General features: G+C 46.2%; 1 protein-coding gene across 1 annotated transcript in view; it reads right to left on the bottom strand.

Moving 5' to 3' along the window:
- The window catches only part of ANK2 (ankyrin 2), a 375,969-nt gene extending 360,691 nt beyond the window's left edge, over positions 1-15,278 (bottom strand). The window contains exon 1 of the mRNA XM_064450596.1: positions 14,965-15,278. Coding sequence (XP_064306666.1) covers positions 14,965-15,036 — 72 coding nt within the window. The 5' untranslated portion in view covers positions 15,037-15,278. The remainder of the gene's footprint in view (positions 1-14,964) is intronic.
- Positions 15,279-15,640: the final 362 nt, after the last annotated feature.

Below are 15,640 nucleotides of genomic sequence, written 5' to 3' on the forward strand. Positions count from 1 at the left end.
CAATACAAGGCATTTCTAGTATTTCAAAATGACAGATCATTAGTGTCAGAGTCATCAGGACATTCCATTATTAATCTCAAAAAAAAAAAATCACGATGCTGTTGCTCAGCAGTTTTCTGTGACTGAAATGTGTCTCTACACTAACTCCACAAAACCTTGATGAAAAGAAAAAAAAACACAGATGCAAGAAACCCATACTTTCAGGTGAAAGTGTTACAGGGAAGAGATGTGTACGCCGTACTATTGCTGCATGTTGGTGACGCACCAGTAAAGCTCAATGCAAAACGCTCCCACAGGCACTAGTCAAATTAAAGCTCAGTGGGACAACGGAAGGAGTAGAGGTTGGCTCTCTCCAACTTCCAAATGCCTCACAGGACAAGTATTCCAAGAGGTTTCAATGATTTTACATTAGCAAAAGACACAAGCCAACCACCCTTCATATGTGTGGAAACTAACTCCAGGTAAAGGTCTAGGTTTAGATTCACCCCTCCAAAATGGGCACAGTAACAGGCAGGCCAAGAGGTGCAGAGAACAACAAACCCCATTTCCTTGCAGAGAAGTCTGTGTCAGATCACATTACATATGACCAGAGCTTTCTACTATCCCACCACCACCACCTGTAGATGCAAAGGTTTGCACCTCACCTCTATATCATATTATGAGTAGCTTTCAGGCAGTCTGGTATTTCTCAGAATACCATTATAAATTAAGGAGACCCCAGTTTCAGCAAGCGCAGCCAATAATGTAAAACCTTGGCAGGGACTTCTTATGCTTTTGTATCCATTGGTACACCTGGCTGTCACCTGAAAAGACCCCTAGAAAGCAGCAGAGCCAAGCCCAGCCAGCGAGGGGGCCTTAGCCACCCAAACTGCAGAGCCCTGAACAACTTGCAGGGGAATACAGCACTACACAACACTCTGGGCCATCCAGGGCCACGTGTCAACTCATGCCTTGCTGGATGCATGTGCTACCGTAAAGAGATAATCCAAAGCATCCAGAGACATTGTCAGAAGCTCAAAGGAAGAGCCAGATCCCCTGAGCCCCCACCCCAGAAAGGATTCTCCAGCCTTCCTAGTGCAGTGCTCTTACCGAGTCCGCGGGAAGAGGCCAAGACCAAGGTCAAACAGCTTGAGAAGTTAAGGCCTTGGACCTTTAACCTCAAGGGAGCTGCAATAGCATAATTCAGACACAGGTGCCAAGGCCAGCAGCAAATTTACCTGCCAGGAGCAGTATTACTCTGGTGATAAGAGGTTACCACTCATTAGCCCATGCTGAGTAAGTAATTTCACATTATAAAAAGAGTATCAATCGATTTTCTATAGTGCCTGCCCATCGACTTACCAAATTTTAAGAACACATCCAAAACGTGTCAGACAAAAAGCCTCTATACAGATTTCGTTCTCATTTGCTTTACTAAATATAGATTCTCTTCTTCAAGCTGAGCAAACAGAAGGGCAACTACCAGCCACTGGAGCCAACTGGAGTTTTGCAGAGGTACTCCTAAATATTTATACCAGCTCCGTCTTACCCAACCGTCGCTATGAGAACCATAAGGCTTCCGCCCCTTTGCGTTTCAGTGCCACAGGAACTTAAGATCCTGTTATTCTTGCCTTTTTTTTTAGTGAATAAGTAGTTTTCTCCAGCTGCATCCTCAGAACTTCACAATTACCATAAAATAACGACAGGAAATCAAGTTTGTTGCTTTGGGGTTTCAATGTTTGTTTCAATAAGTGACCCGCTGTGATGATTAACATAAAGCAAAGGTTTGTTGAACATACATTTTCCCCTTAAATAGTGAGATGACCCACAACAGCTTAGTACTCTTGTAACACAAATAAGACGAGTGCTCAAGTAGCAGGAATGCAGGCTCCTGCTCTGAAGACCTTCCTAAGATCATACAGCTGTTTGCAAACAGATACACAAGAAAATTTGATCTGGCAACTCAAACGGGCTATTCTGAAACTTTCAGTCTTGAAATTGAGCTTTGCTCACGCAAGGTTTTGACCCAGCAGGGGGAAGTCTATTACCCATTGCTTCCAGCACATTACAGTCCACAGGAACAGCCCGTTCTTCCTCTCAGTAAAGTCTGAAGAGGGTTGTTCTGACACATACTCGCTTGGGGGTGGCAGCGGGCAGTAAAGATAGGAATGAAATGGCATCTTTTTGTCAATTATTGTCACCTGGAAAAATCATGCGGGCTCCTGATAAGGGACCAAAGTTAGAAAGACTCAGACCAGGAGGAGGGGTGTAAGCCCTTTTTTCTGGTTTTCAGGTATACTCCAACATTGTCCGTATCAAAGAGGCCTAAACTTGCTTGGAGCACCCACCTTGTCAAATGCCAGCTGGGAGACTGCAGAGAATGCATATCAAGACAACAGTGAACCCAGCAATGATTCAGGGTAGAGCCTTTCCAGTACAAATGTCAACTGCTAGGCAAATAATTCTCAGTAGTCGTCTCACCGGGCAGGTTTCGATACAAGCAGCTATTTGTAGGAAATATATGACTAAATTATTAGTGATGTGATCTGGATCTAAAAATTCTCAAAGTTCATCGCAAGAGATGTACACGCAGTACGCAATGCCCCTCTTGGCTAACCTGGCCGAACCAACAGGCTTTGGCTTCTGCCACCAACCAGCTGCTGCTCTCGGCAAGAACTAAAACATCACCTTGAATCAAGGCCAGGATATTAGCATCCAGCCCGAGCAAGTTCAAGTTCCCAGAAAAGCTCTTGCACGGTCACAAGAGCATGATACTCATGACAGAGTCCTGCCCCTTTCCCTGCCAGCCTCTGCACCACCCACACACGTACATACATAGTACACATCAGAGGAAACCACAGCCTCGGTCATCCGCCGCTGCTGGAACGAAACAGGCATTCCTGAGAGCCGCAGCAGCTGAGGGTCACAGATGACCAAGTGTTGGCAGTCATCCTACACCAGGAGGAGGAGGGAAAGCTAGATTTTAGGAAGATAAAAGAATAAACAAAAGAGTAGCCCTAGCACAGTAAAATAGTGTACAAAGGATACCTCAGAAGAGTTTTGGTCATGTGATCTAACAGCCAGTTATCAGCTTAGATCTTTTATAGAACATCCTCGTTCAGAATTAATTGCAAAGGTTACTTTCACCTCTTGGAGTTGCATATGCAGGGAGTAGGTGTTTGTGTTGCTTTGTTTTAAAGCAAAGATTTGGGGTAAGTGCTGTTTCTAATGGAGCACACGAGTTGTAAAATGGAAGTTGCCCTCCCTCTGATATTTTTTGAATATACAAAAATAGGTAGGTATGTAATCTAGGATTATATATTTTTTCTTAAAGAAAGAGAACCACACCATTCAGAAAGATCGTAGGAGGAGAAGAATTAACATTGGACACCCTCAATCTTTTCAGATATAAGCTCAGGAAACAGTACTTCACCATTCCACCTAACAGAAACAATAAGGGTATTTACAGCACTGTTTCACTAGCTTGAATCCAGTCAGTTTGAACGCGTGAAATACAATCCCATCCATCGAATGTTTGGAAAGGTCTTGAGATTAAAGCTTTCTAACAGGACATATAACTTGTGTGAGGACCTCTCACACCTTTTGCAAGATTGCCAGGACTTCAGATCACACACCATTTCTTCAACTGAATCTGTGCCACACATGCACACCCCGCACAAATTCACGCTGCTCGTGACAGGCACATAAATACATTCATTAGTATGTTCAACTCGCCTTGCAAAAGAGCAGTCACTAGAGGGATCAAATGCTTCTCCAGTTTAGCCTGTTGAAAAATGCATCTACCATTTTTATTTCATTCATGACATTTAACACATTTAGAACATGCAATAGCAAAGGTAATACCCAAAGCAAGGACTTCAGGAAAACTAACCGGATGACTAAAGAAGTACAAATATTAGAAGCAATAAAGAAAGGATGACAATTATGCCATTACCAGCTTGGACCTTTGCACTAGCAGCTCAGCACAGGAACCAGTCACTCCGTGGAAGGAGATGTAAGTTCCACAAGCGGACAGTGGCCCCTTGGCCGTACTCTTCTTCCTACCCCAGATACATCATCTTAAAACAATCAGATAATCTTAATAAAGGAACTTATAAGTAAAGCTCAAATTAAGAAGGGATACATTTCATAAAGCTTCTTACCAGCTTTCAGCAAGAACAACTTTAATGCTCAAGACCACACGCACCTTGTAGAAACTCACCTTGGTTACCAATGGTCAAAACATCATTGAAAGAGAAACCCTGAGAGGGACAGGTCAGCAACTTTGTCTCCCGCCATTTTATATATACCAGTAGAACTGAATACAAAGAGTTAACAGTTTGGGGGGGGGGGGAGTTGATGAATGAATCCTTGTGAATCCTTGTTGCATAAACAAAGATCCCTTTAATATAGGAAGTCTCAAGTAACTGCCCCATTACATACTGTAGCCGTAATACTCTATGGGAGCAATCAAGTTCTGCACATAAATCAAAACACTTCAAGACTAGACAGCCAAAACAAACAAACAAAAAACCCAAACCATACAAGCAGAGACAACAAATAACCGTGCTGTAAGCACTGTGCAGTCCCATAGCTCACAGTCCGTTCTTCTTCATACTGGAAATCTCAGACGTGATGTACAACTTGACCAGAGCTTTAACTTGATTAAATCTAAAAATGCAGAGCAGTTGCATATAATTGATACAAGCAGTTATGGCACAGAACGAGAAAAAACAGATACAAGTATTATCCTAGAATATTATTAAACAACTTGGAGAAAGCACATGTTTAAACAGTATCCCCCAAAGTGACTTTGGTAAGTGCTTCAGCTCTCAAGGTTACAGTTTTGTGTTCTGAGGCAGGGGGAGAGAGTAGCATGACTGACATTACTGCCATAATCCCATTAGCAAAGCTTCCATACTACTGCTGCTGTTGCTGTCCGTCCATTGAGGGTTTAGCAACCACTAACCTGGTTTGCACGTTCAGCCAATTACCAGAAGGACATCAGGACATCAAGCACTCTGCATTACATAATCGTGATGTATTAAAATTATGATCAGAAATAAGTAGTTGTGCTACACTGAAAGTTTTCTCCTTGATGCATTCCAAGTTCTGAATATTTGCAGCACTGCACTTTTAACCCATTTTCTGAACAGTATTACACTTTTAGTGAATAAAGCCCAGCTTTGAGCTCTAAAGCTTTCTGACAGAAACTTTAGTGTTTCACAGCCAGCCGCCCGCTTCCCTTGCTCTAAAAATCTCTGTGCATCAACAACGAATTCAGAATATAGCCTGTTTTTGCCCACCCAAGTTCATAAGCCTCCACAGGATAATGCACAGCAATTCTTAGCTCATCATCCCACCTCTTCACTTAAATTTTTTTATTTTTTTAAGATCACAGAGTACAGAACGCTGTTACATCCTGAATCTACATCCTGTTAGATACAACAGTTGTTAAGTTCCCGGCCCATTCCCCATCCCAGTAAGGACAATCAGACATTTAAGAACAGCGATATGTTATAGCATAGCATGATAACAACACAGAACTGTGACCCATTCAGGTGGAGCTCTTCCAGTTCCTCAGAGGAAGACGGCCCAAAGGGGTTAAAGTAGCCTGGCCGTGACCCAGCCCTCACCAGGACACGCACAGCTAGGGAGGGTACCTTCATCAGGGTTTCTGAGCCAACATCACACCTTAATACGAAGCCTAAAATCCTATACAGAGGAAACAATAAATACTTGACAATAAAACAACTACAATCACAGTGCATTCACCACAACCATTTGGTGTTTCACAGCAAACATTATTATTTTACAAAGATCTAACCTCAGGAAGCAAAAAAGCCACAGATATTAAGCACAACAAGTTGTGTTTCTACACAACTTATATGTAGTAATCAGTATTTAGCATAGAAAGGCTCAAAGTTTCTGTTGAGGGTTTTGGGGGGTTTTTTGTTTGTTTTCAATTTTTTTTTCTTACTGACCAGCAAGAAGCACTACTCCTTCATTATTTAAGAGCCAAGCTAAGAAGCAAATCCTCTTGGACACCAGGCATACAGGGGCTGCTCCTTCCAAAGCAAGCTACAGTATTTGTCCCTACTCACATCCCAGCGCACCCTGATCAGAGGAAGCGGCCAGAGCCTCATCATGGGGCAGCCCGCCCCACAAAATGGCAGCCCGCCCCACAAAATGGCAGCCCGCCCCACAAAATGGCAGCCCGCCCCACAAAATGGCAGCCCGCCCCACAAAATGGCAGCCCGCCCCACAAAATGGCAGCCCGCCCCACAAAATGGCAGCCCGCCCCACAAAATGGCAGCCCGCCCCACAAAATGGCAGCCCAGTCAGCCCCCTGGGCAAGGGGCATCCCCAACAATGCCCTGAACATAAGCTTGACACCAACAGCCAAAAGTCAGCCTTTTGTATATGACCATCTTACCAATCTGGAAAGGGACAGAACACCCCAGGAAGAAAAGACAGAAAAAGAAGCCACCGCAAAAAACAAATAACATCCCCCTACCCCACCCCAAAAAAAAAGCCACAAAAACAAAACAAAAACACACAGAAAAAAAGAGGCAAACAAAAAACAACCAAGCTTCTCCCAAATGCTCTACTCTCCTCATAGGATATACACACTTAAATTATGAAGCATACTAAGAAACTTTGTAACAACCACAGAGCATCAGAAACAAAAACATGCTACACCTAATACTGACACAAAAACAGTCTTAAATTACAACCCTTTGTTCAACCCCTGATTCTTAAGCATTTATATTAAAACAACACAAAAAAAAAAACCCCCAAAACACTACCTTTGTGGACACCCAGGAGAAGCCTGCAGACAAGAACACAGCAGCCCTACTACCACAAGGCTGTCTGCTGCTTCTAGTACCTTCCACCCCACCCACTGCTGCAGGAACTGAGCAGGTGAGTTATAGGACCTTCGTGTGACGGACCCGCTTTGCAATTAGCACCAGCTGGGTGTAATTACCACGGCCTGTAAGCAGGCTCCTGGGTTGGAGGAGGCTGCCTGCAGCTCTGCGGGGTGAGGTGTCAGGTCAGGCCAACCAAAAGGTAATAAAAACCTGAGGAGATTTAAAAAAAAAAAAAAAAAATTCTTTTCCCTGGGACTTTAGGAGAGATGATGCCCCTCAAAGTCACATATACTTCTGCATGGTCACTACCTAATCTCTCTCCACGTCCCTAAATACCTGAGCCAACTGTCAACACATTCCTGCATGCAAGAGAAAATATTCTTCATATTCAATATAGCGACTTTGGGTGGAGCAGAGTGAGGCTCAGTGGTCGCCGAGGGCTGCCTGCCCACAGCCTGGCCCCCCTGAGCCCAAAACCGTCCAGGGATGCCTTCCCCATAAAAACCCTCTACACCTGCGTTTCAGCAGCAGCCTGGTTGGGTTTCAGTGGGTTTGTTTTCCAGCACAAAACTGTAATGCAGCCCAGCAGCAGTCTCCTGCTGGGTTTATTTCTGGGGGTGTGCCAGTCCTGGCAGGGCTGCCTGGGGAAAGCCTACCCAGGGAAGCGCCATCCCTTTGATACATATAAAATCATCAACTTCTGTTTGTATACACTCAGGGAGTAAGTCATAATATTTGAATGACACCTCGGCTATTTCCTTTGCACCTGTTTCAGGGCACCTGGCAAGTATTTACTAAATGAACTCAGTCTGGGAAGAGGTTTAATGCCTATTGACAGACAATGCTCTATAGCTCGCTTCACTTAGTCCCTTTCTCTTTTTACTTTTCCACACTCTTTTCTATAAACCAAGAAAACACCCGATGGGAAGATGAACGGATTTAAAAACTTTAATTCTTCCCCTCCACGGCAGGCTAAAAATGCTAGCCCAAACTAAAGTGGTTTTCATGGCAGCGGTGGTAAATCTTTGCATGTATTTCCTGTGTAAATTGGGACGATTCACTGTAGTTCCCTCATTTTAGGATCTTACCTGTGATCCAAAGCATCTGTTCATTTCCAAGATTTCAGAGCGCTCCTTTGAGTAAATGCAACTGACCCACAGTTGTGCAGTCTCGCAGGCTCTATGTTTCAGTTACTGTACGTCGCGGAAACAAGACTGAAACCCAAGGATTGGCTGTAATTTTGCATATACAAGGTTTTTATTACGGAGAATTTTTGCTACTTCTTAAAAAAGCTCCAGTATCTCTATTGCGTGCCTTGGGATTGTTTGGAGTGCTCAGGTGACAAAAACACAAATACTGAGGTAAACTGTTTAGCAGCAGACTAACCTTCCAGCTGACCTTGCATTTGCTTTTAGAAAGCGTCCTTACTAGGCTTCCTCTACACCCAACATCAGCTTTACACAGCACCAGCATTTAGTTTGGTTGTTCTTCCCATCCATCCTCCCTGGTACGTGCTTCGTGTGCGATCCATTGAGGCGTACCTCTTCCTACTGTGATCACTTGTGATTCCTTCGCTGAATGCTACAAAAAGCAAGCATTTTAAAAGATTTCACCTCCCTTAGAGATACACTCTTCTCTTCTTCCTCTGGGGATTAGATAATCTTCATGCAGTCCAGCCATGTGCCAAGGCCCAGCCCCCAGGTGATAGGAGAACTTTGCCAGGATAAAGCCCTGGAGCTGTACCTTTCATCTCTGCTTGCAAATTCCCTTCAGGTTTGGCTGGGAAGCAAGCTTTCCAAAATTACCATTTCCCTTTTCTTGATTGTGGGCCTAAAAAAAAAATTGGCAGTGTGGCAGAAGTATGTTTGTTATCCTACAGTGTGTTATCATGTATTGTGATTCAGTTTCTAATTATATGATCACTTAAGCCTTTTTTTTCCAGAGCCCGATTCAGTGTAAAGGACAGCCACAGAAGGGGACAGAATTAAGATTGCGCAGTCCTTAGTTCTATTAGCCTGTAACTACTAAGTACTTGATTTTGCAACCTAAATAACACTCTAGCATAGTAATTTTTATATGAAATGAAATCTAGATACATGTGGTCATTTACTCACCAACTGTAATTACTTTTTCCTACATTAGCCTCCATCTATTATGCAACGGGTTCATTATGCATTATGTTTCATCACTTCAAATCAATGAGAAGACATTTTCTAGCACCCTTTTCCCTTTGATAGGGCATACACGGTTCACTGAAATAGAAATGTTTGCTTTGAGAGATGTTCTCTTTACTCAGTGCTGTGACGCCAAAGCCAGTACTTTCCTATGCTGATTTTCAAGCCATTCTAGTTTTGAACAAATTACTTCTAATCCTTCATCGTAGCAGAAGGTAAAATTAAAAATAAGCTTGAATCAAATTAAAGTTCAAAGAAACCTTGAAAATGGGGAATTCAAACCAATCTATTTTTTTTAATTATGGAACTAGAATGCGTGCCAGCAAAGAGGTGAAGGCAAACAACATACTGCCCAAGGCAAAGCTACTGCAAGCGTGGGCCGCAAACGGCGTCAGTCTAAACCACCCATGAAAGAGAAGCTTCAAATATCCTCAAATCCCACCAGCTCCTAGTAGGGGACAAAGAACGTCCTGCAGTAGGAAGAGCCTGGGGAGTGGGATAAAGAGCAGTGGGATAGAAAAGGCAGTGCCAAAGCACACCAGTAGTGTATGAATAGTCAGTAGTATGAATGGTCCAGAAGATGACCTCGTAACATTGCAGCAGCATACACGTTTTTAGGAGGGTTTGTTGTCTCCTCCTTTACAGGAGGAAAGTGTAAAGCGGTAAGAGACAAAATCCAGTAGAGTTACAGGGGCAAACCTCTTGAGAAAAGAAAATAAAAAGAAGGAAACTAGTTCCTGCAGTCCCACACACCAACTGAAGCGTTCCCTGTAACAGATTTTTGTCAAGCCCTAGGTGGGGACCTCATACCCATTAGAGCACATCTGTTAGAGTTTATGTAACCTGACAGGCTGAAAAACTGTATAATTTGAGCATAGAGGTGAATCGCTATTGCTTCCAAGAGTCACACTCCACGCAATATGCGAGGCCAGACAAACTTCTTATTTCCAGCGATCTCAACTGCTTGTGATGACTTTGGCTCTCCGGGTAGCAAGGTATTGGGTAAAATCTGAAGGCCTCATATTCCACTCTCTTAAGTACTGAAACCAATGCCTTGCTCTCATGGATTCGCAATACAGGACAATTTTGCCACGGAAACGTCTCCAGAGAAATGGAATGACAGGAGCTCTGTTCTGCATCTTCCCACATCCACACCAGCACTCTTCTGAACAGCATGGTGGGTGTTCTCTCTTTCCAGTTTCAGTTCTCGCTCCAAGCCATGAGTTTGGCTCCCCAGAATCCTTTATGTCCTTTGGGACATATTTGGATTTCCAAATACATCCAACCATATTTCAAAAAGGAAAAAAAAAAAAAAAAAAGCGCTTGAAGAGGAAAAGGAGGACTTCCAGTTCCAGGCATCATTTTACAGACACGTCTTTTACTAGAAGAGGATTATATGGAATAAAGGGATTTCAGGGGGATCAATAATGGCGTGACAACAGGAAAATTACCATGTGACTTGCACATTGCTCAATGATAAGCAACTTTGACTGAGATCAGTTAAATCACAGTAAAAGACACACCTGCACACTTTCTTTTTATATCAGATAATGGATTAAGATGACAGATTTATCCGTGCATGCTCAGAGGCGCAGTAGGACAGCAGTACCTAAGTGCCAAGGCAGGTAACACTGAGTGGGACACTTAGGACAGGAGAACAGTCCCAGAACAGTCCACGGGTTAGTGATGTGGGAATCCCAGTCTCAGTCTCTTGCTCCAAACAAAGCAGACAGGATGTTTACAGCTGCACGTCTCACAGTCCAGGAAAGACGGGCAACGCCTGCTTGCGCATCTTTCTCTTTACTTCACAAAAAACATTGGAAGGTTTGCCCTAGTGTGACGCAGAAAAACTCTGGAGGACCTAAAGCCTTCACAAAAATGGAAAATCGATTTCTAGCCTAGCTCTGAACTGCTCGCAGGGTGTAATACGTTCAGACACCTGTACCTCAGTTTAGTTTTCACTTTTCCCCTTTAGAATGCAGCAAAATCAGCCCTTCAAAGCACCTACAACATTAGTGAGAGGATATTCCCTCTCTTCTAGGAAAGGTGTTCTTTCGATTCTTCACTAAATCACAAAACCAGCATTGTCGAATACAACGCGCACAAGTTTTAGTATTGCTGGCCTGTTTCTGTTTAACCAGACATGTACGCAGCTCAAGTCCAAAGCACTAAACCACCTTAAGTTGCCGTGCAAACCATACAATTATAGCACATTTTTCCTCCTGATGAGTTAGGCAGCCAGCAATTTCAATGGATTAGAAATATTTCCTAGGGAACAGTTAGTAAGAGAGGGGGTTTATCCCCATTTCCTTTATTTTACTCACAGAAACACACACTTATCTAAAATCATGACGCCAAATTAAACAGGATTCCTCACTGAAATCTGTTGCTTGTTCAAAGGACCAGAATTGAACCCTGGTAGGATCTCTACCCTTTGCGACCTTCCGTCATTGCTTTGTTACTTTGAACAACTTTTAACCCATCAGTCAGGTCCTAATACAGTAGCCTGAATCTCCTCCTCTGATGCTAACTTGATTTTACAGTGCAGAGGGTCATGAGAAACAGCAATGCACCTTGCTGATATGCTTGCGGTGGCTGGGGAGGGCGGTCCGGTGTAGCGGAGCCTGCCGCACACGTGGAGTTCAAACATCAGAATAGATTCCACAGAGGCTGGAAGAAGGGACCCGCCTGCCAAATGGGCAACGGGAGATCCATAAAAGGGTTCGTTTAATCATGGATCCGTGTCACAACACCGACCCAGCGTCCAGGTCTTCCCTTTTGATTTTGATTTTGATTTTTGTTGCTTTGTTTGCTCTCTTTTTCTACAGATCACTTGTTCCGACACAAGACGCTTAGCATTTGGTTTGCAAATTTCATTAATACAGTTGTATTTTTTCATGTGAGGAAAAGCGTTTAAATTTTCTTTTGACAAGGGAAGTAACAGCCTTGACTACTAGAAGGAAAAAAAAGCAGAAATAACTCATGTGACTACTAATGAGAGAAACAACATCCATCCTATCCCAAACACGATGGTCTCCAACGGTGTAATTTACAATAGCTCGTTTTTTTGTTTAGTACATTCTTAAGCTTTACATAACAGATTTCACTGGTACCTGACCGTGGTGCTTGGCAAGGGGTACTTTAAGCACAGCTGAAATGGTACAACTCGGGTGTTTAGGGTAAGATACAGTTCTTGCTAAAACAGGTTCACAGCTCACAGATGTAAACAACGGCCTTGGTTCTGCAAGTGCCCCCCCAAATATCTATTTAACATAAAGGACAGATTCACAGATCTCTTAAATTAACTGAAAGACAGAGTAAAAACTCCACAAATGTAAATCCAAACAACTTCTTCGGTGACTTTCGCTATCAAGCTGCGAGATGGGACTAGCCTCAGGGACCCCCGAGAGGCCCCAGTGTGGTGGGAATTCAGGATGCTGCCGATTTCAGCTTTCATCAGGGGCTACTGTGGTTACGGCGTTGCGATAACACGGCAGTCGGCACAATGGCTTCAAGCAGACGTGTTCACATCCCTTCTGTTTCGTACTCTCCCAAGCCTACTCTCCTTCCCTCCCAAGGTTGCAAGAGATGCTCGGTAAAGCAAGCAGGAGCCTGGTAGCGATTTATAGAAAAATTTATTGACTTCAGCCATTGCTGTGTTCTTTACCTTGGTCTTGAGCGGCTTTGTGCATTTATTCACGGACCTTTAAATGCCTGTGAAGGTCACCCAATTAGCTGTGTGTACGCTCTCTTATTGAAGGGCAGCAAAAACTCAAATAAATACTAGATTCTACCACAGCCGTAGTTCAGAAACATGCCTGACAAGTGATTTCTTTCTAAACGCAATTAAAAATAATTCTAAATACAGCAGACAAAAACGTACAGGAAGACAGTAAAATTACTGTAGCAGTCAGGTTTTTTTCATGAGCGATTTCCACGTACTCATTCAGGATATTGCTTTGTAGTTTCATTCTCATGTAAAACGAATAACCCCATGAGAAGTCAGTTCAGAAGGCTCCACAAAACGCAGCGCTCTGGGTTTGCCACTGGACGTGCTGGATCCTTCCTCAGCGGTGTGTTCCAGTACGGGCTGGGGGCTGCTCTGCTTTGCTTTGCCCCTTGGCTGCCCTATGACTTCCTTGCTAAAGCAAACTGTCCCCACGGTTAAAACTACTGAGCCAAAAGCAGGTCGTTGGTCTAGCAGGGCTTCCTGTCCCTTCGCCTCCGTCGCCGGCTAGTTGCAACCGCTTGTTATTAAGCATTATTAACTGTGATAACTGCTTGCTATTAAAAATAAATAACTAGCAACCGTGTCCTTCCCATGCTGCTGAGGGAAAAAACAAAGGCTTGAAACAAGCAGGATCACTGCAGGAAGGCAGCTGTCACGGAGGGTCTCAGTCACTGCTTGGAAGGATACCACCCACCTGGTTCCAGGAAGCACGTGGAGTAAGTTATATGTGAACAGAAGCCAGGTTTCATGAGGATCCCTCAAGGTCTCCAGCTCCAGGCCTTTCCTTTACTACCTGGAACTTCTTTCCCCCCCACCAACGGTCTTCATCTGTCCTGCTGGTCCTGCCGATTGTACAGATTGCCAATAAACCAGAGAGATCCCTGCTGATTTTATTCCATCCTAAAACCAAACTTAGCTCCTAAAATCAGACACTTTTTTCCTTCCAGTTTCCAGCAAGGAAGGGAATGGGAAGTGCCAAAATACATAGGGATGAGGGGGGAAGGCTGTTCTTGTGGCATTTCCAGCCGGGGTCGGAAGCAAACACACACAAAGGCCTCTTTGCTTAAGTTACCCAGCCCCAAATTCCAGCGCGTAAGGGGGTTGACAAGTTTAGACACCCCTCCAAACTCTCAGATGCCCGTCCCAACTGCAGACCCCTGAGATTTCCTCATCGAGGGTACTGCCAGCCTCTTGGTGAAAATGACAACAACAAAAAAAGAGCAGGATAGGATTTATATTTGGATTGATGTTTGAGTACATACATACTATGTTAATCTGATTACTCATCGGGAATCCTCCTTTGCAACAGCTTTTCCTTTATTAATCTTACCACAACAACATCTTCAGCCTTAGCAGCAAAGAGCAAACTGAACACACCACCAGCAGTGCATCCCCTCCATTTCTGCCTCTCTCGTTTTCAAGAGACACGAAGCATTCATGGCATGAACCCCCCAGGACCCCCAGCAGCCCAGCCGTGCCACTCCTCGGCTGTGCTGACCCAACCAGGTCAAACAACTCCTGAGACCAACTTCACTGTTCCCAATGTAAATTAATGCAGCAGCCGCTGCAAACCAGAGCTCTCTTCTTTGCGAGGGGAGAAATGCAAGCAGAAAAGCGTTGCATACAGCAAGAGCGGGAACAGCCGCTCAAAAACTGCTGCATTACGTTAATTAAGATTTTATTCATGCCTTTCGATACGCTCTGCTACAGCGGTAACGCACCGCGACACATATCGCGGTGCACCACCATTGCTTGCAGCCACTTCAAGTTACCCATGGGCCCGCGTGTGACTGCACCTGTGCAGGTGTGAAATAATTTGGGGGGGGGGGGGGGTGTATTATGGAATGACGAGCAGAGAATAGAAAAGCATCCATCTGTCCACCCGTCCACCCGTCCGTCCATCCATCCACCCACCATTACTGCCGATGTACTTTTGGGCCGCTCGTGTCCCAGTATTCTGCACCCCCACCCCCCCACCCCCGTGGCTCGGGCTCCCCGCTGCCGCACTCTCCGTGGGTGGGTGAGGCAGCGGGGATCTCTCCCACTATGCGTGGGTGGGTGCGCGGGTGGGGGTTCCTCCCCGGTGGGCTTAGCCACGCACACGCACACACGCACCCCCCGCCGCCGCACCTGCCGCCCGCGCAGGCCCGTCCCCACGCAAGGGGGGGTCGCGGACACGCGTGTCGCCGCCGCCGCGGCGCGCACCCACCTGGCGAAGGCGCGGCGGGCCGGCGGGGGGCGAGGGCCCGCCTCCCGGCGCGGGGGGCGCGGGGGAAGCCATCTTCTCGCCCCGCGGCTCCTTCCCGCCGGCGCCCGCCTCTCCTCAGCCCCGCGGCCGCACCATACCGGGGGCCCCACGGCCCGGCACCCACCCCGACACCCGCCGCGGGGGTGGGGGCGTGGGTGACCTTCCCGGGACGGCCTCGGGAGGGGGGCTGCCGATGCCCGGGGGTCTTGCTGCAGCGCGGCCGCACGCCCGGCCCCGGCGCGGGTGGGCGTGGGAGAGGGCGCGGGGCGGGGGGCGGGGGGGGGGGGAGCCGGTGCGGGGCGGCCGTCAGCGGCGGCGGGAGCGGAGGCGGGGGCCGGGCTCCCGATGAGATCATGGACAGCTCCGCCGCTGCCGGCGAGCGGGCGGTGCCGGCGGGGGGGGGGGGCGGGGGGGGACACGGGGCGGGGGGGGAGAAAGGACCCGCCTCGCACACGCACACACCCCCGCACACACTCCCCATACACCCCACCCGTGCGCACCGCGCCCCCCCCACACCCCCATCCATCGCACACGCACCCACTGCCACCCTCCTTCCCTTCCACCCGCAACGCTCCCACACCCACCCACGCACCCACTCTTCCCCCAGCCCCATCCGAGCAGCGAGCGGGTGGCCACA

Source organism: Phalacrocorax carbo, chromosome 4 (genome assembly GCF_963921805.1).
Source record: "Phalacrocorax carbo chromosome 4, bPhaCar2.1, whole genome shotgun sequence".
NCBI classification, from domain to species: Eukaryota; Metazoa; Chordata; class Aves; order Suliformes; family Phalacrocoracidae; genus Phalacrocorax; species Phalacrocorax carbo.